This window comes from Erinaceus europaeus, chromosome 10, assembly GCF_950295315.1.
Source record: "Erinaceus europaeus chromosome 10, mEriEur2.1, whole genome shotgun sequence".
NCBI classification, from domain to species: Eukaryota; Metazoa; Chordata; class Mammalia; order Eulipotyphla; family Erinaceidae; genus Erinaceus; species Erinaceus europaeus.
In genome coordinates this window covers 118,981,593-119,002,876 of record NC_080171.1, presented here as the reverse complement: position 1 = coordinate 119,002,876, position 21,284 = coordinate 118,981,593, and the positions used below count along the sequence as shown (strand labels likewise).

Genomic DNA, 21,284 nt, shown 5'->3' with positions numbered 1-21,284 from the left:
TTCCCCCTACAGGTGGGAGCCAGGGGCTTGAACCCAGGTCCTTGTGCACTGTAATGTGTGTGCTTAATCAGGTGCATCACCACCTGGCCCTGAGTTTTATTTTAATGAGATGGGAGAGGTAGCGACATGAGCACTGCTCAACCTTGGCTTATGGTGGTGCTGGGGTTGAATGTGGAATCTAGGAAACTCAGGCATGAAAGCTTTTGCGTGACCATTATGCTGTCCTCCCAGCCCTGTGGGTTGATATCTTTAAACAGTGAGTATAAAGGCACATTGATTAGCGCTCTTCACTTGCTATTCCTGATGCCAACTCCTGGCACTAGGCTGTGTGGTCTTGGTAGTTAAAGCAGGCCATGCACATACAGATGCTATGAACGCAGAGCACATGCCCACCAGTGAGAAGCGGCCTCCTGGCCTGGACACAAGTACAAACTAGACAGAGATACTGCTTGGCAACCTTGGGAGAATTTCTCACTCAGTATTTCAGCATCTCTTGAAGAGAGCAACCATGAATGGGTGTCACCACCCAGTACATTTTCAGGAGAGTGATCAAGGCAGTAAGAGCTTCACTTGATCACGGGGTTGAAGAGATACACAAAGTTACCTGCAGTGGACATGCCATAAATTTGGAGAGAGAAGTTGGTAAAAACTGCATGTCTTCTATTCTTGGGGATAGCGGAAAGGGGCCTCCCAGCCCCCCCCCCCCCCCCAAGAGATGGAGACAGCATAGTATTGATGGCACTGAAACTGAGGCTGGAGAAGGTGTCAGTAGACGGAATCTGGAACATGGCTGAAAGGGCCACAAGCAGGGGCTCTCTCTCAGTGGACAGACATGAAACCTGAAAGTCTACAGGAGACAGAAAAGAATAGGAGAGGGGCCAGGTGGTGGTGCACCTGGTTAAGCGCACATAGTACTAAGCGCAAGGACCCGCAGAAGTTATGCCGGTCTGCAGATGTCTATATTTTTCTGTCCTCCTCTTTTCTCTCCCTCCTCTCAGTTGCTCTCTATCCTATCTACTAAAATAGAAAAAATGGCCTCCAGGGGCAGTGGATTCCTAGTGCTGGCACTGAACCCCTGTGGTAACCCTGGAGGCAAAAACCAAACAAAAAAAGGACTCATTTCTGTTTTATAAATAAAAATTAAAAAATAATAAAAGTAAAACAAAATACTGTGCTGTACTGCCATGTAATAAACCTTAATTTTTTTGGGGGGGGAGGAGATACATGTGAGAAAAGCAGATGACGTGGGAGGTTAGGTGGGGCTAGGTGCCCCTTCCCTCCCTCTGCCCCCTTCAGAGCACGAAAGGATGTGTCTGTGCCTGTTATCTGGGCTGCCTCTGCTGTTTCCCCCTGGCCTTTCTGTGTAGTCTTCCTCCTCTCTATTGATTTCCTCCGTAAATGCATTTTGGTTTCTGGAACGCCTTCTCTCTGTTTTATAGCCTGAAGTCGCCTGTTAAATACAAAGAGGACTTCTCCACCCTAGAATGTTAACTCACAATTAAGCCCATTCAAAATGCCCTAATTTGTTAACAGAATGTTCACTGTTTGCCCAGAATGAAGGCAACTGAGCAAAAAGATGTTGTGTCTGTTTTCACTGCGTAGAAATAAAACAGAACTGAAAACCAGGCATTATTGGAGTGGGGGTGGACATAAAGGGGTAGAGGGCATGTCCAAGAAAAGAAAGGCATCAAGGGAGGGGTCCTTCCAGCGCACATGGAGGGGGCATTCCGGGGTTGGGGTGACTCTGGGTATGCAGTTGTAATTGTCAGGTTGCCCAGAAGTGAACAGTACAGCTCCTTTCCTGTTTCCCCCAAACTGGATACTGGTTTATATCCAGGTAAGACTCCATGTGATGCATGTGTGGCTGGTGAAATGACAGGGCTACTGCACAGAGCAGGTTCCTCATCTGTGTCCATCCCCCTTTTCTTTGCTTTTTTTTCTTTAAAAAAATTTTATTATTTATTTATTCCCTTTTGTTGCCCTTGTTGTTTTATCGTTGTAGTTATTATTGTTGTGTTATTGATGTCGTCGTTGTTGGATAGGACAGAGAGAAATGGAGAGAGGAGGGGAAGACAGAGAGGGGGAGAGAAAGACAGACACCTGCAGACCTGCTTCACCGCCTGTGAAGCGACTCCCCTGCAGGTGGGGAGCCGGGGGCTCGAACAGGGATCCTTAGGCCGGTCCTTGGGCTTTGCACCACGTGCGCTTAGCCCGCTGTGCTACCACCTGACTCCCCCCTTTTCTCTGCTTTCTGCTTTTCCTTAACACCCAGGCCATGGAATGTCCCTTAACCTTGTTGTTCACTTTGTGTTAGTTAGAATCTTGGGGGGGAGGGGGGCATGACGATCTCAGAGAGGTGCGCCTCTCCTTCCAGTGCCGCAGTCTGCCGGAAGGGGGGAGCGTGTGTCCTGGGTCTTCCTCTCCTTCCAGTGCCGCAGTCTGCCGGAAGGGGGGAGCGTGTGTCCTGGGTCTTCCTCTCCTTCCAGTGCCGCAGTCTGCCGGAAGGGGGGAGCGTGTGTCCTGGGTCTTCTCTTCCTTGTTTGACTTTGCATTGTATGTGGAGTCCTTTTTGCTATCAGCGCTTGGCAGACTTAATTGCACTGTGTAAAATCTGACCCCAGTTATTAGTCTAAAGTGATGTGCTAGGGATTTTCATTCAAGTTAAAAGTTATTCTGTAAATAATAATGATAATAATAACCATCATTGCTTTTATCATTATTATTTTACCAGAGTACTGCTCGGCTCTGGTTGATGGTGTTACGGGGGATTGAACCTGGGACTTTGGAGCCTCAGGCATGAGAGTCTTTTCACATAACCATTTTGCTTTATCTACTACCGCCCTCTGTAAATTATTAACAGACAACAGAAAGGGTGTTTCATGGCAGGTTTTATCAAAATTGTAATATGAATTTAGAGTTTTGAGTTGCCTAAATGTCATTCCATTTGCAGAAAATAGGTAAGCCACATGATTGAAACCCAAAAAGACATACATGAGCACTAGTTTTCTCCAAGGTAGAAGAAAACTGAAATGATTAATAGTGAGTCTTTGCTCAGCGCTTTAAAGGAAAAAGGTTGATTATCATTTGTGATTACTAATCAGGAGAAAAGGGCAGAGTTGTTCCGCTAAGCTCACTGCATGGCTGTCATTTACTAGACAGAGCGCTTCACTCTGTCAGTAAAGAACCTTTCATGGAAAAAGGATACTGCTATTATTCCCACTTTTATACAGGGAAATTAAAGGACTGGGATCTAAAGGTACTGGCCCAGGGCCATGGGCTGAATTATATACCTGAATTTGGTTATGAGTGCCTATGTTCTAATTCACCTTCCACTATGAAGACATGGTTGACATGTCCTCTGGAAAACTTAAAAAAAAAAAGTCAAATATTTGTTGAGTCAGTTTTGAAATAAAAATTATTATCAAAAGGATATCATGTGGAAAAAAAATAGTTGAAGTTGTGGTCCGGAAGGTGGCACAGTGATAAGGCTTTGGACTCTCAAGCATGAGGTCCTGAGTTCGATCCCCGGCAGCACATGTACCAGAGTGATGTCTGGTTCTTTCTCTTTCCTCCTGTCTTTCTCATGAATAAATAAATGAAATCCTTAAAAAAAAAACTTTAAGAAAATAGTTGAGGGAGTCAGGCTGTAGCGCAGCGGGTTAAGCGCACGTGGCGCAAAGCACAAGGACCGGCATAAGGATCCCGGTTCGAACCCCGGCTCCCCACCTGCAGGGGAGTCACTTCACAGGCGGTGAAGCAGGTCTGCAGGTATCTGTCTTTCTCTCCTCCTCTCTGTCTTCCCCTCCTCTCTCCATTTCTCTCTGTCCTATCCAACAACGACAACAACAATAATAACTACAACAATAAAAAAACAACAAGGGCAACAAAAGGGAATAAATAAATAAAATTTTAAAAAATAGATTTAAAAAAAAAAGTTGAAATTGCATATTTACTCCAGATGATAAGAAATTAAAAAAAAAAACCTAAAAGGAAAATCAAAGCAAGATAGCAGAACACAAAGATGTGTGATCAAAGGGGGCTGGGCGCTGGTTCGCCTGGCTGAGTGCACACGTAAACACTGCGCAAGGGCCTGGGTTCAAGCCCCCGTCCCCACCTGCAGGAGAAAAGGTTCGAGAATGGTGCAGCACGGCTGCAGGTGTCTCTGTCTCTCTCCCTCTGTGCCTCCCCCTTCCTCTGGGTCGCTGGCTGTGTCTACCCAATAAATAAAGATGACAACGATAATGATAAAAAGATGTGTAACCGACACGCCGGCAGGAAGCGTGAGCTAGCGGCGATCTTTATGAGCCCACATCCCGCGGACAGACGGGAAGGAGTCTGTCTCCTCCAGCACCTTCCTATTCACAGGGTCTTTGCATTCCCATCTTCCAAGGATTCTTGGACCACTAGTTAGTTTTCCAAAGTGCTCCTGCATTTTAAAATAAATGTCGGCTTTGGTTGAGCTAGGGCACCCTGGTATGTGTGAAGTAGACTAGGTAAAGTGGAGACTGCGTGAAAAAACCTGCCGGGGTGTGAAGCCTGAGAAGCATGCAGGTGTGACGTAGCCCCCAGGGGCATGTGCAGCCCTCTGGTAAGCTTTGGCAGGATGAACAGGTGACTGAGGGACAAAACACAGCCTACTCCAGGTATGGCCCGGGCTTCAGAGGAGGTGAGAGAAGGGTGGTTAAACAGAACATCCCAAAGAATCCTCCTTGCAGGGGAGTCGGGCAGTAATGCAGCAGGTTAAGCACAGGTGGCGCAAAGCGCAAGGATCCTGGTTCAAGCCCCCAGCTCCCCACCTGTAGGGGAGTCGCTTCACAGGCAGTGAAGCAGGTCTGCAGGTGTCTTGTCTTTCTTTCCCCCTCTCTGTCTTCCCCTCCTCTCTCCATTTCTCTCTGTCCTATCCAGCAACGACATCAGTAACAACAACAGTAATAACTACAACAATAAAACAAGTGCAACAAAAGGGGATAAATAAATAAATAAACATTTTAAAAAAAGACTCCTCCTTGTATGTCCTTGGGTGCTTCTGCTAACTTTCACTCGACTCCGTTTTCTCCTGCTAAATGAGGGACCACGTTGCTAGTGCCCAGCTGGGAAGGACCCTGACAAGGTGTCACATACAGTGGGGAACCCTTCCCCATCTCAGTCTGTTGTGGAGGGGAGTGATTTTGTCAAACAGTAGAAGCTGAAGGTTTCAAGGACCAGGGTGACCTGCTTTTTTTCTGCATGGGGATGACTTAGCAGGAGCTTTGCAGAGATGGGCAGTCTGACTTAGGTGAGCTGCGTTGGGGAGGAAGCCCCTCTCCTGCGGGTCAGCTCAGAAACCATTAGAATCCAGCTTAATTCCACAAATGGAGTCCTGACAGCCGGGGGAAGAGCCACCCCACTGAAATGCTGCTGCTGTCTGAATGAACAAGCACTTGCCCTTATATACCTCAATATCATTTTCTAAATTTTTATAGTTCACATATAAAAGCTAACAACATTTGCGCTCTCTCTCTCTCTCTCTTTCTCTCTCTCTCTCTCTCAATTTAATAACGATCAGCAAGATTGTAGGATAAGACAGGTACAATTCCCACCACCAGAGTTCCTCATCCCCTCCCCTCCATTGGAAGCTTCCCTATTCTTTATCCCTCTGGGAGTATGGACCTAAATTCTTTATGGGGTGCAGAAGGTGAAAGGTCTGGCTTCTGTAATTGCTTCTCCACTGGACATGGACATTGGCAGGTGGATCCACACCCCCAGACTGTTTCTATCTTTCTCTAGTGGGGCAGGGCTCTGGGGGGGGGGGGCAGTTTCCAGGACACATTGGTGAAGTGGTTTTCTCTCTCTCTAAGATTTTATTTACTTATTCATGAGAAATGATAGGAGGGGATAGAGAGAAAGAACCAGACATCACTCTGGTACATGTGCTGCTGAGGATTGAACTCAGGACCTCATGCTTGAGAGTCCGGTGCTTTATCAACTGCACCACCTCCCGGACCATTTGGAAACACCATTTGTGTTTCCTCCAGTGAGCATTTCATGGGAGAAGCTAGTCATAGATTTAGTGTCTTTTAGAAAACAAACAAAGAAACAAAAATCTAGACTGATATGGTCATAGAATCTCCACTTTTTCCCGGGCCCCTGCTGTGGGATGGCCTCGAGGCCTGTCACTGTTGTTTCCACCCTGCTTGCTGTGCCTCGAGTGTCGTTCACAGGTCCGTCCTCAGCTGGACACAGACTTAGAACTGTGGGAAGGAGCAGCTCTCTGCAGGGAGCAGACTGCCTGTAGCTGGAGGAAATTCCTTGGGCTTTGTGACAGGGCCACTGTGGTCATCGTCAGCCTCGGAATTCTGACTGCTGTGGAAACATCTGGCCTGGCAGCAGCCAGTGCTTTTAAACTCTGTCTGGGATGTTTTGTCTCGTGAGCTACTAAAGCAAAAATAGTCATGGATAGGGGCCTCCCCTTTCTGATTGGGGCCTCCCCTCCCTTTTCTGTGTGTTTCCAGAAGATAGCACTACAGATAATGAAACTGCCTCTTTCAGTCACCTGAGCCTGGGGCTATTTTCATTTTCCTGCAGCCTGCCCGGACGCCTCCTGCCAAGCTGGGCAAAGATGGGTGGGGCGAAATGGTCCCTTTCTTTGCTCTGCACTGTGCCCAGCCTTAGCCCAGGGCTGGTCTTATTCCTGCCGACTCCTCTTCTGCTCCCAGGTGACATTCAACTGGAAGCATGTTTATGCCCCAGCGTTTTGTTTTCTTTTCTTTTGTTTTTCTTTCTTTTTTCTTTTGACTGGTCCAGCGAACTGGCCAACCCTTTGCACAGTGCCTCAAAAGCTCTTGTATCTCTAGGGGTTTCTCCTGCCTCTCTCCCTGACGCTCACTTCCTGGCTGACCTAATCAAATCATCTGCAATTCTGAGAAATGCTTGGAGGCTAATGGAGAATAGAAAGTGTTTGCTCCAGAGGGGCCGGTGGTGATGCACCTGGTTGAGCGCACATGTTATAGTGCACAAGATCCCAGGTTCGAGTCCCCACCTGCAGGGGGAAAGCTTCACAAGTGGTGAAGCAGGGCTGCGGGTGTCTCTCTGTCTCTCTTCCTCTCTATCACCCCCTTCCCTCTTAATTTCTGGTTGTGTCTATCCAATAAATAAATAAGTAAAGATTTAATAAAGAAAAAAAAAAGAAGAAAGTGTTTGCTCCAGTGGTCTGGGAGGTGGCCCAGTGGATGAGGCATTGAACTCTCAAGCATGAGGTCCTAAGTTCAATCCCTGGCAGCACATATACCAAAGTGATATCTGGTCCTTTCTCTCTCTCCTATCATTTCTCGTGAATCAGTAAATCTTAAACAAGAAAGAAAGTCTTTGCTCCGCAGACTACCCAGGGACACTTGTTTCAGAGCCTTTTGGTGGTAACTGTCTCAGCTGTTGCAGATAGCAGGTCTCCTCATCAGATGTGGGCCAGCAAGCTGACCTCCCCTGTAGAGTAACCTCTTTTAGCAGAAACATTGAAGCCTAGATGGGGTTGGGAGCTCAGAGTTCTGTTACTTCCCTCTCCCAAAATGCCCATTAGGCATTTCTGTGTCCTGGATGGGAAGATGTTTTTTCAGCATCCTCAGCTTTGCAGAGCTAATCCTGCTTGGGGGTTAATCCTTCAATTAAATTCCTATTCATTTCTGAGACAAGGCAAAGGCTACACAACTTTTAAATTTAGTGGGAGTATTTGCCTTGCTGGCAAGTTCTTTTTTTTTTTTAAATATTTATTTATTTCCTTTTTGTTGCCCTAGTTGTTTTTATTGCTGTTGTAGCTATTGTTGTTGATGTCGTTGTTGTTGGATAGGACAGAGAGAAATGGAGAGAGGAGGGGATGACAGAGAGGAGGAGAGAAAGACAGACACCTGCAGTCCTGCTTCACTGCCTGTGAAGCGAACCCCCTGCAGGTGGGGAGCCGGGGCTTGAACCGGGATCCTTATGCCGGTCCTTGCACTTTGCGCCACCTGCGCTTAACCACCCGACTCCCGCTGGCCAGTTCTGTTGTCCTTAACGAATAGCATCTTGAGGCTGGGTTGTGGCACACATGATTAAGCACATATGTTATCATGCTTGAAGACTGGGTTCAAGCCTCTATTCCCCACCTGCAGGGGAGAAGCTTCCCAGGTGGTGGAACAGTGCTCCAAGTGTTTCTCTTTCTCTCAATCTCGCCCTTTTCCTCTCAGTTTCTCTATGTAAAAAATAAATAAATAAATAGCCACTGGGAGCTGTGGATTCCTTTACTTCCCCCCATGTCCTTTCCTTTCCTTTTTTTAAAAAAATGTTATTTATTAATGGAAAAGATAGGAGAGAGAGAAGAACCACATATTATCCTGGTACATATGCTGCCAGGGATCGAACTCAGGACCTCATGCTTGAGAGTCCAATGCTTTATCCACTGAGCCACCTCCTGGACCACTCTTTCCTTTTTCTTAGTGATTTAATATCGATTTACAAAATTGTAAGCTAATAGGGGTATAATTTCTACACAATTCCCAGCACCAGAGTTCTGTGTCCCCTTTCCCTCCATTGAAAACTGCAGTAGTTCTCCCAAGATCACAGACATGGGCTGACTTTATATCTACAACTACCTACCTATATCGTTCATCATTCTCCCATTTTTTCCCTATGGTTGTGCCTTCCTTTTAAAATTTATTTTCCTTTCTTTTTTTATTATCTGTATTTATTTACTGAACAGAGACAGCCAGAAATCAAGAGGGAAGGGGGTGATAGAGAGGGAGAGAGACACCTGTTGCCCTGCTTCACCACTAGCAAAGCTTTTCCCATGCACCTGGGGACCGGGGGCTTGAACCCAGGTCCTTGCAAATTGTAACGTGTGCTCAACCAGGTGCTGCACCACTAGGCTCCTTGCCTTCTTTTCTAAGTCACAAGTATACCTACTCCTGCCACGCATCCTTCCATTTTACCCTCTTCTCTCCTAGATAAGAGAAACAGTTCCTGACATCCCCCTAAGAGTTTCTAGATTCACCGCCCCATCAGTGATAGTATCAAAACAAGATTCCTGGTAAGAGACACTTCAGGTCCCTGGTGAAATTGGGGTTCAGAGCCTCCTGGTCATATTCCACTATCATTTGCCTGTCTGAGAGTATAGACCAACTCTGGGAGTTCTGGCTTCTGTAATTGCTTCTCTGCCGGACATGGATGTTGGCAGATGGATCCATACCCGCAGCCTGTCTCTATCATTCCCTAGTGGGGGTAGGGTTACAGAGAGCGGGAGTTCCAGGAAGCATCAGTGAGGTCGTCTGCCCAGGGAAGTCAGGGTGTAATTATTGTAGTGTCTGCAGTTTGGTGGCCAAAAGGCCGTAAGATAGAAAGCAAGACAATTAAAAAATGTTAAATAAAGAGGAACCAAAAAGTAGAAATCGAACAGATGAGAATTAGGGACCTTAGCCGTGGAGAGAAAAAAGGAAGTCTATTTAGGAGTGTTTCTAGGGGCCTATAGTAATATTTGCTTGAGTTTGACAGCTAACATGGGGGTGGACTAGAAATATTGTCTGGGATGATGTTTTCAGAGTTGAGAGGCAAACTAGAACATTGGATTAGGGCAGAGGTGGAAAATCTATGAATACAGTTAACTGTCAACCACACTGGTCTGACCCGAGGCCCATTCCTATTTAGCACGGGAGCCTGGGTACCTTCAGAATCCCTGTCAGGCTGAGCTCACGGTCCCTCCCAGGTCACAGCTGGCAACCTTCTGAGCAGCACTGGAGCTGTGGATTCCTCATGCAGGCATGAAGCCCCAGTGATGGCTCTAGTGTGTGTGTGTGTGTGTGTGGGGGCATCTTTTCTGGTTTAAACAAATAATAGATGGTATATATATAAATTATTATTAATTTATATATTAATATATAAATTAATATTATAATAATTTTGACTATTTGGGGGAATTTATAAAAAAATCAGAAGACATCTTTTAAAAAATATTTATTTATTCCCTTTTGTTGCCCTTGTTGTTTTATTGTTGTAGTTATTGTTATTGATGTTGTTGTTGGATAGGACAGAGAGAAATGGAGAGAGGAGGGGAAGACAGAGAGGAGGGGAAGACAGAGAGAAGAGAAAGACAGACACCTGCAGACCTGTTTCACCACCTATGAAGCGACCCCCCTGCAGGTGGGGAACCGGGGGCTCGAACCAGGATCTTTACGCGGGTCCCTGCTGTGCTACCGCCCAACTCCCAGCATCATCTTTTATACAGTTCTGATGCCTGGGCTGGGTGCTGCCACACCTGGTTGAGTGCTCACAGTACCATGCTGAAGACAGGAGTTTGAGCCTCCCCACGTATCCTCTCCCCCATCTAGGGAGGCTGTTTCCTGAGTGGTGAAGCAGGGCTGCAGGTGTCTGCTTTTTTCTCTCTCCCTCTCTATCTGCATCTCAATTTCTCTCTCTCCTATCAAATAAAATAGAAAGAAAAAAAAAGAGTACCAGGATTGGTGTCTTCATAGTGCTGATACCAAGCCCCAGGAATAACCATGATGGCATTAAAAATAAAAACAAACAAAAAAAGTTACTTACTGAAGGAATTCTAAAACAATAATAATAATAATAGTGCTCATTGATAAAACCTCTTAACATTTTAATTTATTTGTTTAGATAATTTTAAAGACAAAAATATTTCATTTTGGTGAGATTATGACAAGTATATGGGTTTTTTTTTTTGCACTTCGAATGCTGACATAATGAAAAATATCTGAAAATAATACTAACAACTTTCTAAATAGTAAGAATTTGTAACAATTCAAAAATTACCTGCCAACATCCATTCTCTTTAGCACTGATCTACACTTTAAATCTTCCAAGTTTTTTAATTTCTTCCATTTATTACCAATCTAAATTTTAAGCCTGAAGTCAGTCTCTGAAACACATTAGAATTTGAAAGCTTGTTAACTTTCTAAAATTCTATGGAAGGAACTCACTTAAAATAGGAAGCAAAAGGAATTGACATGGAAATTCAAATAATTGCTTAGCTTCATATTTTATTTTGTACCTCAGTGTTCTGCAGAGACATTAACCTTAGTGGGGGCTCATTTCTGAATCTACAGCTTTTTTATTTTATTTTTTTTTTAATTTTCAGTAGGAATTTACACGACTTACTGGCAGTTGACCAGACTTAACATAAAGAGTAGAATTAATCAGTAGGCAAGTCCCCTATTCTGGGCTCAGTTTACTTGACAGTCTACATTTTTCCTTAATTGTTCCTTGGAAGAGACTCTCCAGGGCAGGAATAAACTGGCCTTACTGCACCCAGGGCCCCTTAGCCGCTGTGCCCAGAGTACTCAGTACTCTTCAGTGGATGAAGCTCCGTGAGTCCAGATGACTGCAGTCTGCGCTCTGGGAGCAGGAACTGTGTGTCAGACACTGCAGTCCAGTGGAGTAACTGTGTCAGACACTGCAGTCCACTGGAGTAACTGTGTGTCAGACACTGCAGTCCAGTGGAGTAGCTGTGTGTCAGACACTGCAGTCCAGTGGAGTAACTGTGTCAGACACTGCAGTCCAGTGGAGTAACTGTGTGTCAGACACTGCAGTCCAGTGGAGTAGCTGTGTGTCAGACACTGCAGTCCAGTGGAGTAACTGTGTCAGACAATGCAGTCCAGTGGAGTAACTGTGTGTCAGACACTGCAGTCCAGTGGAGTAGCTGTGTCAGACACTGCAGTCCAGTGGAGTAACTGTGTCAGATACTGCAGTCCAGTGGAGTAGCTGTGTGTCAGACACTGCAGTCAGTGGAGTAGCTGTGTGTCAGACACTGCAGTCCAGTGGAGTAGCTGTGTGTCAGACACTGCAGTCAGTGGAGTAGCTGTGTGTCAGACACTGCAGTCCAGTGGAGTAACTGTGTGTCAGACACTGCAGTCCAGTGGAGTAACTGTGTCAGACACTGTAGTCAGTGGAGTAGCTGTGTGTCAGACACTGCAGTCAGTGGAGTAGCTTTGTGTCAGACACTGCAGTCAGTGGGGTAGCTGTGTGTCAGACACTGCAGTCAGCGGAGTAGCTGTGTGTCAGACACTGCAGTCAGCGGAGTAGCTGTGTGTCAGACACTGCAGTCCAGTGGAGTAGCTGTGTGTCAGACACTGCAGTCAGCGGGGTAGCTGTGTGTCAGACACTGCCGTCCAATGGAGTAGCTGTGTGTCAGACACTGCAGTCAGTGGAGTAGCTGTGTGTCAGACACTGCAGTCAGTGGAGTAGCTGTGTGTCAGACACTGCAGTCCAGTGGAGTAGCTGTGTGTCAGACACTGCAGTCAGCGGAGTAGCTGTGTGTCAGACACTGCAGTCCAGTGGAGTAGCTGTGTGTCAGACACTGCAGTCAGTGGAGTAGCTGTGTGTCAGACACTGCAGTCAGTGGAGTAGCTGTGTGTCAGACACTGCAGTCAGTGGAGTAGCTGTGTGTCAGACACTGCAGTCAGCGGAGTAGCTGTGTGTCAGACACTGCAGTCCAGTGGAGTAGCTGTGTGTCAGACACTGCAGTCAGTGGAGTAGCTGTGTGTCAGACACTGCAGTCAGTGGAGTAGCTGTGTGTCAGACACTGCAGTCAGCGGAGTAGCTGTGTGTCAGACACTGCAGTCAGCGGAGTAGCTGTGTGTCAGACACTGCAGTCAGTGGAGTAGCTCTGTGTCAGACACTGCAGTCAGCGGAGTAGCTGTGTGTCAGACACTGCAGTCAGCGGAGTAGCTGTGTGTCAGACACTGCAGTCAGTGGAGTAGCTCTGTGTCAGACACTGCAGTCAGCTGAGTAGCTCTGTGTCAGACACTGCAGTCAGCGGAGTAGCTGTGTGTCGGACACTGCAGTCCAGTGGCGTAACTGTGCAGTACCCCAAGCCTTGGGGCTTTTTCTATTTTATTTAGGCAGGCCATAAGAGCAGAAAGATGATATGGAAAGAGACCCCAAAAAAATCAGCTAGTGGCTTCTGGTGACGTGCACCACAGGTCGACGTGGATCAGTGATTGTCTCTTCTCTCTAACTTCTTTAAAGTACAGGGTTTTTCTTTTTTAATATTTTGTTTATTTATTATTTTATTTTTTAATTGTTGTAGTTGTTTTTATTGGTGTCGTCATTGTTGGATAGGACAGAGAGAAATGGAGAGAGGAGGGGAAGATAGAGGGGAGAGAGAAAGACAGACATTTGCAGACCTGCTTCACCACCTGTGAAGCAACTTCCCTGCTGGTGGGGGGCTGGGGGCTTGAACTGGGACCCTTAAGCCGGTCCTTGCACTTTGTGCCACGTGTGCTTAACCCACGGCGCTCCCGCCAGACTCCCCAATTTTATTTATTTATTAATGAGAAGGGAGGAGAGAAAGAACCAGACATCACTCTGGTACATGTGCTGCTGGGGACTGAACTCAGGACCTCATCCTTGAGAGTCCAGTGCTTTATCCACTGTACCACCTCCTGGACCACTAAAGTACAGGTTTTAATTCCCTGATTGTTTTTCAAAGGAAATAGTAGTCAAGGTACATAATTTGGAACTTATGAAAAACGACATTAAAGAAAAAGTCACTCACAAGTCTGTCGGCAAACAATGACTATTCATAAGTTAGATACTTATTTCTCCAGTCTGAAATGCAGACTTGCAATACATACATGTAGTTCTATTTTAAGCAGACTGCAGCAGTACATGCTGTTTATAACCTGCATTTTCAATGTACAGGTAGTACTTGAACAGCGCAAGGGGTAGGGGCCAATCTCTGTCTAGTTGAAAATCAGCATGTTACTTTTTATCCCTGCCCCCAAATTTTAATTGTATGCAACGCTTGGAATCTGCAAAGGATTGGTTGAAGGACCACCCATACATATCAAAATTCACAGTTTCTCAGATCCCTTATTCTGCTTTTCATGGCTGTACATTCCCAGGATCCATAGGTTAAATCATCTCACATCCATGACTGGTTACATTTGCATTTGTGAATACAGAAATGTGTGGATATTGAAACTAATTACTTATGAGAGAGACCCCATATAAATGGATGCACTCAGGTTCAAATCTATGTTATTCAAAAGTAAACTGTTATATTTCTAAATCTTCTAAGTATGCTTCAAAAGCATTGTTTTATCATTTATTTATTTATTTATTTATTTATTTTTTTACCAATCCACTCCTCAGCTCTGGCTTAGGGTGGTGTGGGGGATTGAACCTGAGACCTTGGAGCTGAAGACTTGAGTCTCTTTGAATAACCATTATACTATTTACTCTGCAAAACATTGTTTGAATACACTCCAAGTAATCATCCTTTTTAAGTTGTTTTTTTTTAATTGGGTAGAGACAGAGATGTTGGGGGAGATAAAGAGGGAGATAGATAAACAGAGAGACACCCACAGACCTGCTTCATCACTGCAGTTGGGGACCAGGAGCTAGAACCTGGGTCCTTGCACATTGTTGTGTGTGCTTAACCAGGTGTGCCACCTCCTGGCCCCTAATTATTTCTTTAAAAAAAATATTTATTTATTTATTTATTGCCTTTTGTTACCCTTGTTTTATTGTTGTAGTTCTTGATGTCATCATTGTTGGATAGGACAGAGAGAAATGGAGAGAGGAGGGGATGACAGAGAGGGGGAGAGAAAGAGAGAACAGGGATCCTTACGCCGGTTCCTTGCGCTTTGCACCATGTGTGCTTAACCCGCTGAACTACTGCTTGACTCCCCCTAGTTATTTTTTTCTTTTTTTAAAAGCCAGGATTTCTATCCCTTGCTTTTTTATTTTTCTAATTTATTTATTCTTTTTTTATTTATTTTCCCTTTTGTTCCCCTTGTTGTCTTTTATTGTTATTGTAGTTACTATTGTTGTTGTTATAGATGTCGTCATTGTTAGATAGGACAGAGAGAGATGGGGAAAGGAGGGGAAGATAGACACCTGCAGACCTGCTTCACCGCCTGTGAAGCGACTCCCCTGCAAGTGGGGAGCTGGGGGCCCGAACCGGGATCCTAAGGTGGTCCTTGAGCTTCTCGCTAGGTGCGCTTAACCCGCTGCACTACCGTCCGACCCCCCCCCCCCAATTATTTCTTAACACTGAGATTCCTGCAATAAATGTCATGACTTAACCGTTGAGAGTAAAACGCTTAGACAGGTGTCAGAGACATTTTATGGAACTGAGTTAATTAACGTAAGGACTGGTTGAATTGCAAGTGAGTTGCACGGAAGTCCCCTTCCCGAGCTGTTTGGATGCAGGTCGAGGTGTGGGGAGAGGCATAAAGCCAGGCAATGAGCTGAGTGGGGGTGATGAGCTTGCTTCGCTATCAGACCCTCAGAGCAAACCCCTGGCAGGGGAGGATGGCAGGAGGGAGAATCCCTTCCCTGCCATAGACTTGCCAAGCTCTGAATGACAGATAGCCAGCAAGGCTGAACTTTTCAAACTGCTTTCTTCCAACTTGTTTTGGGATTATCTTGATCTTTTTTCAGTTTCAAATTCCTGTCTCCCCCTTGAATACTACTCAGCCTTCCTCCGGTCCTTTATTTCTGTCTGTTTGTACATGACCTTAACAGGAACTGTCTTGACTTCCTCTCCCTTGACTTCAGTCCTCTTGGCTCTTCTATCCATAAACACGACGCAGCCATGGCCTAGAGTTGGCAAAGGGGTACCTGTAATGTGTGTAAAACAGGGAACGACCCGGCCTCCTGAAGGTCGCAGCCAACACCACTTCCTGATGAGTGAAGTAAGAGAACTGGGAAGATGCTGCAGGTGCAGGCTGGGCAGCCTGGGAGGTGGTGCAGTAGTCAAAGTCATGCTGCAAGCACGGGGTCGGAAGCCTGATCTCCGGTGTTCAGTGCGCCCGTGTGATCCTCTGGTGTTCTTCTACTCTGTCTCTCTCTCCCCTTCCCCCTGCCTCCCTCCCTCCCTCCCCCTTTCTCTTTCAATTAAGTGGGGACTGGGCAGTAACACACCTGGTTGAGCGCACATGTTAGAGTGTGCAAGGACCCAAGTTTAAGCCCCCAGTCCCCACCTGCAGGGGAAAAGCTTCACAAGTGGTGAAGCAGTATTGCAGGTCGGTCTCTCTCTCTCTCTCTCTCCTCTCTATTTCTCTCAGTCTTTATCCAATAATAATGAAGAGATAGTTTATTTTATTTTAGTTATTTATTCCCTTTTGTTGCCCTTGTTTTATTGTTGTTGTTATTGATGTCATTGTTGTTGGATAGGACAGAGAGAAATGGAGAGAGGAAGGGAAGTCAGAGATGGGGAGAGAAAGACAGACACCTGCAGACCTGCTTCACCGCCTGTGAAGCGACTCCCCTGCAGGTGGGGATCCAGGGGCTCGAACCAGGATCCTTACTCGGGTCCTTGTGCTTTGGACCACATGCACTTAACACGCTGTGCTACCGCCCAACTTCCGAGATAGTTTTTAAAAGCTAAATAAATAAGGGTCTGAGTGGTGGCGCACCTGGTTGAGTGCACATGTTACAATGCACAAGGACCTGGGTTCGAGCCCCCAGCCCCCACCTGCAGAGGGGAAAGCTTCTCAAGTGGTGAAGCAGGGCTGCAGTTGTCTCTCTTGTCTTTCTCCCTCTCTGTATCCCCCTTCCTTTAAATTTCTGCTGTCTCTATCCAATAAATAAATAAATACAGTAAAAAAAAATTGTTTTAAAGTTAAATAAGTAACATAAAAAAGTGTCAGTGAATCATGAAGTGGGCTTATTCATGGTGAACGTGGCCATGGAAATTACTTTTCCTCCATCAACAAGGGCCATGCTTCTCTTCCTTCCTACCACTTTATTTTTTCTTGATCATTTATCCATATACACTCAGAAACACGATTCCCGTTCTGTGGTGCGAGTGGAGAGGAAATATCACTAGAAAGGTGAAGCAGCCCTAGGAATACTGCTACACACATTATTCCTGCTCGCCCTACCTTCTCACCTTCCCCCCGCCACTACAAATGATCCAAATTGCCCTCTGCGCAAGGATCCGGGTGCAAGGCCCCCACTCCCCACTTGCAGGGGGGAGGTTTCACATCTTTCTATCTCTCTGTCCTCTCTCAATTTCTCTCTGTCCTATTGAATAAAATGGGGGGGGGGTGTCAGGAGGAGAAGGCCTCTGGGAGTGGTGGATTTGTAGTGCTGACACCAAGCCCCAGTGATAACCCCTGAAGCAAAAAAAAAAAAAAAAAAATGAGGAACATATCAAATACAGTAATCTGAATATATAGCTTCTTAGGATCTGAAGACCTCATCAGGCTTATTCAATTGTGTTTAAACAGTCGGCTGCTTAAAGTATTGACTCTTAAGTGGCTTGTTGATTCCAGTGGTTAATAGAGGCTTCATCTCCACAAGCAGGGGACACACACAGTGGATGGGAAACTCTCATAGGTGACCCTTGTGTAACTGAGTGTCACCTGACTCTTTTTCAGAGCTCCCTGAAAAGAAGAGGCAGTCGGGAAACATATAAGGAAAAGAAAACCTTTAACCAGGTAAGGAGAGATTTCATTCTGATGTTCTATCTCTTCAAGAGGCAATCACCTCATTTTGAGTTTTCTCAGAAAATATTAGTGCTACCTTTACTGAAAGAAACACTAGCGTCTCCCATTCCCCCCCCCCCCCCATACAGTCTGGACTCATTCAAAACCCCGTGGGATGAAAAATTTCCTTCCAAGCCAACAACCTCGCCTTGTTTCACACACTGATAAACCAGTGGTTTTTTCAAGTAGGAAAAAAAAAGAACTAGCCTTGTGTAAAAACATAATTCAGTGTTGTTCAGAGCTCTGGCAGTTCTCAGATCTGGTAAAACTGGTTTTTTATTAAAGTTATTTTTTAAAGTATTTTATTTATTTATTTTTATTTTTGAGAGAGATGCAGAGAGAGAAAGACACAGTGAGAAATGCCAGAGCACTGCTCAGCTCTGGCTTACGGTGGTGCAGGGGATGGAACCTGAGACTTCACAGCCTCAGGCATGAGAGTTTCTTTGCATAACCATTATGCTATCTACCCCCACCCAGTAAAACTGTTTTGACCTTTAGCTACATTCATACCATAGAATATTACAGCTACTGTGATAGTAAGTCATCGTTTGAGTATTGGGCTTTTTTGTTGTTGTTGTTGAATGCACAAGCTGAATAGCATCTTAAATTGTCCTCATAGAAAAAGACTGTTTTGGGGCCAGGTGGTGGTGCAGCTGGTTAAGAGCACGCATTACAGTGCACAAGGACCCAGGTTCAAGCCCCTGGTCCCCACCTGCAGGGGGAAAGCATCACAAGTGGTGAAGCAGGGCTGTAGGTGTCTCTCTGTCTTTTCCCCCTTTCTATCACTTCTCCTCTCCCAACTTCTCTCTATCTCTATCCAATAATAAATAAATAAGAGTAAAAAAAAAAAAAAAGAAAAAGACTGTTCTTAGCAAGAGATGGTAAAAGCTTAGTCCTTCCTAGGCATGTGATGTGTGTTCTTTAGAACTGTCTTTATCTCCCTGCTCAGTTGCTTTACTGGGTTCCTTTTACAATAACACAACAACTTGCTGCTGGTTTTTTGGTGTTGTAGAGAAGAAAGGCGTTATTGGAGTCAGCTCCCTGAGCTCCCAGAACCAGTAGTAATTGGAGAGACTACGTTTGGTAATGAAGAATCTTGCTGAGACCTTGGGGCTGGCCTGCTGCTATGGATTCCACACTCAGTTCCTTGTGGTTCCTCCATGTTCCAGACCCATTGGTCCCTATCCTACCCTTTATAGAGAGCCAGGCCATGGGAAGACCAGAGATGAACTTATCTCCTCCACCCTCTCTCTCCTCTGCTAACTCCCATTGGCATCCATTGACAGCAGGGAAATTTGTACCTGTCAACCCTCCCTCCCCCTGCCAGGTACTTCTTTCTATCCTTTGGGGTCCTGGTATCATCCCCCTTACTGGCTCTTGACCAGAAAAGACCTTTCCCTTTAAAAAGTAACTGCCGTCCTGTTCGGGAATAAACAACCTAGCACGGCCTTCACCTGTGGGCTCAATCAGGCTGAGCGACTATCCTCCCTCACGAGTGTATGAGAAACCCCGGGCACTGGAATGGGTGCAGTGCCATTGAGAAAGGAGTTTCTGTCCAGCAGAGTGGTGGAGCGGACCGTCTTGGGAACTGCAGGTCTACAACCAAAACTCAAAGGAAACTGGCACCCCGGCGCAAGGTAGGACCGCGACGGCGAGTCAGTGGCGCTTGGGGTGCTGGCTAGATGTCAGACTTGCAAGCCAAAGAATATATGCCCCTAGCGATATATTTTTGTTGCTTGGCAAGGCCTTTCTGGATGGTGGCAGTGGTGACGGTACAGCGTGTGTCCTTCCCTCCGTGTCGTGTTCACCCTTTTGCCTCCTCTGATGATTCTTGAAACTACATCTCAAGGTCCTTCAGCTTCGGATCTGGCCTAGACCCCTCCCCTAGAGCCCTGGCAGAGTGTTAGAACGTCTGTGGCTACAAGATAAGATAGGGATCCAGCCTCCCTCTGCTTGTGCTGAGGTTGGGATTCCCCATCTTATTAACCAGAGAATTCCCACCCCACTCCCTGGACACACTGAGTCCATTCCCCTCAACCTCCCCTTTTTTCTTTACTCACTCCCACCCTTTCTATAATAGGCCCCAGACTGGACCTGAGTGACCACCCACCCCCCAAGTACATACACTCCCTTGGCTTCAAAGATTTCTTTTTTAAAACTGCTTTACTCTTGGTGGCAGGCCTGATAGTGCATGGGTGCTAAGTAGAAATGACGGCATGCTTTACCCAAATGCTAGAATTCCTGGTGTGTGTACAGTTTCTTCTTTAAGGAATAAGAAGACGTTGGGGATATGTTGATCAATTTTAAGGTAATTGACAGATGCTCTTTACAATATGTCATAAAGATCTCACTTCTCTGACAAAGGCTTAGGCTTAAGGAGGCAAAGGAGGATGATCCTGGTTTATGTTCAGGTTTTTTTTTTTTCCCAGCTTCCCAAAACAATATATATTTAGATTATATGTGATGGACTAATATTTTATAATCTGTTTTATCCCTCCTTTTAAAATTTCTTTATTGGGGATTAATGGTTTACAGTCAACAATAAAATACAATAGTTTGTACATGTGTAACATTTCTCAGTTTTCCACATAACAATTCAGCCCCCACTAGGTCCTCCTCCGCCATCATGTTCTAAGACCTGAGCCCTCCCCCCACCCCAGAGTCCTTTACTTTGGCGCAATGCACCAACTCCAGTCCAAGTTCTGCTTTGTCTTTTCCCTTCTGATCTTGTTTTTCAACTTCTGCCTATGAGTGAGATCATCCCATATTCATCTTTCTGTTTCTGGCTAATCTCACTTAACATGATTTCTTCAAGCCCCATCCAAGAGGGGCTGAAACAGTGAACTCACCATTTTTTACAGCTGAGTAATATTCCATTGTGTATATAGACCACAACTTGCTCAGTCACTCATCTGTTGTTGAACACCTGGGTTGCTTCCAGGTTTTGGCTTCTCCAAATTGTGCTGCTATGAATATAGGTGCACACAAATATTTTTGGATGGGCATGTTTGGTTCCTAAGGATCTATCCCCAGGAGAGGAATTGCAGGGTCATAGGGTAGGTCCAATTCTAGACTTCTGAGAGCTCTCTAGACTGCTCTCCATAGGTGTTAGATATGTTCAGGTTTCTGAGGAATGGAATATGAAGTGGACATGGTGTCAGGCTCAAGGTTTCCAGGAAACAAGGTGATTTGAGGACTGCTTGGGAAGGTGTGTGTTACCTTTATAAGGAGGTGCTGACAATTACTTTACTTACAACCAAGTATTTGAGAACTCATGGGGAAGACCAACATTTCATGTGTCTATGAGAGATCGTCCCTCTCTTCTCAAGTCTTAGTTTAATTATTTGGGAAGGACGCCCCCCCCCCACCCCCAAAGAAATCACTCAAGACTCCTTGGCTCTTGGCCTGAGACACAAGCTTTCTAAAATGTGCGAGTTACAGCACTTCATCTGCTCTTCCTCAACCTCTACCAGACCAAGGACTCAGCAGTTGCTAGTCTCCACGGCAGTAGGCTCAGGGGATTCATCACAACAGGTGGTTCTACCCCAGCTAGAATGCCAGGCTGAGGTGGGCAGAGGGTAGAGGTTCCCTGGGGCTGGCACCATTCTCTTCTGTGAGCTCTGTTTTTGTCTTTCTTTTTTAAATCTTTATTTTCCCTTTTTTTGTTGCCCTTGTTGTTTTACTGTTGTAGTTATTGTTGTTGTAGATGGATAGGACTGAGAGAAATAGAGAGAGATGGGGAAGACAGAGAGGGGGAGAGGAAGATAGACACCTGCAGACCTGCTTCACCGCCTGTGAAGCGACTCCCTTACAGTTGGGGAG

The 21,284-nt window shown here is 45.7% G+C and overlaps 1 protein-coding gene and 1 long non-coding RNA gene across 10 annotated transcripts in view; one reads left to right on the top strand and one right to left on the bottom strand.

The window, feature by feature from the left end:
- Positions 1-21,284, top strand: part of MTCL1 (microtubule crosslinking factor 1) — a 129,150-nt gene that overhangs the window by 46,585 nt on the left and 61,281 nt on the right. For 4 of the 9 annotated variants that reach the window (XM_060200683.1, XM_060200686.1, XM_060200679.1 and 1 more), the window contains exons 4-5: positions 17,355-17,414; positions 19,022-19,099. In XM_060200683.1, the coding sequence (XP_060056666.1) occupies positions 17,355-17,414; positions 19,022-19,099 (138 nt within the window). The remainder of the gene's footprint in view (positions 1-17,354; positions 17,415-19,021; positions 19,100-21,284) is intronic. The other 5 variants (XM_007517158.3, XM_060200681.1, XM_060200687.1 and 2 more) reach the window with 2 other exon arrangements.
- Positions 1-21,284, bottom strand: part of LOC132540948 (uncharacterized) — a 60,812-nt gene that overhangs the window by 14,379 nt on the left and 25,149 nt on the right. The gene's annotated exons all lie outside the window — the stretch shown is intronic.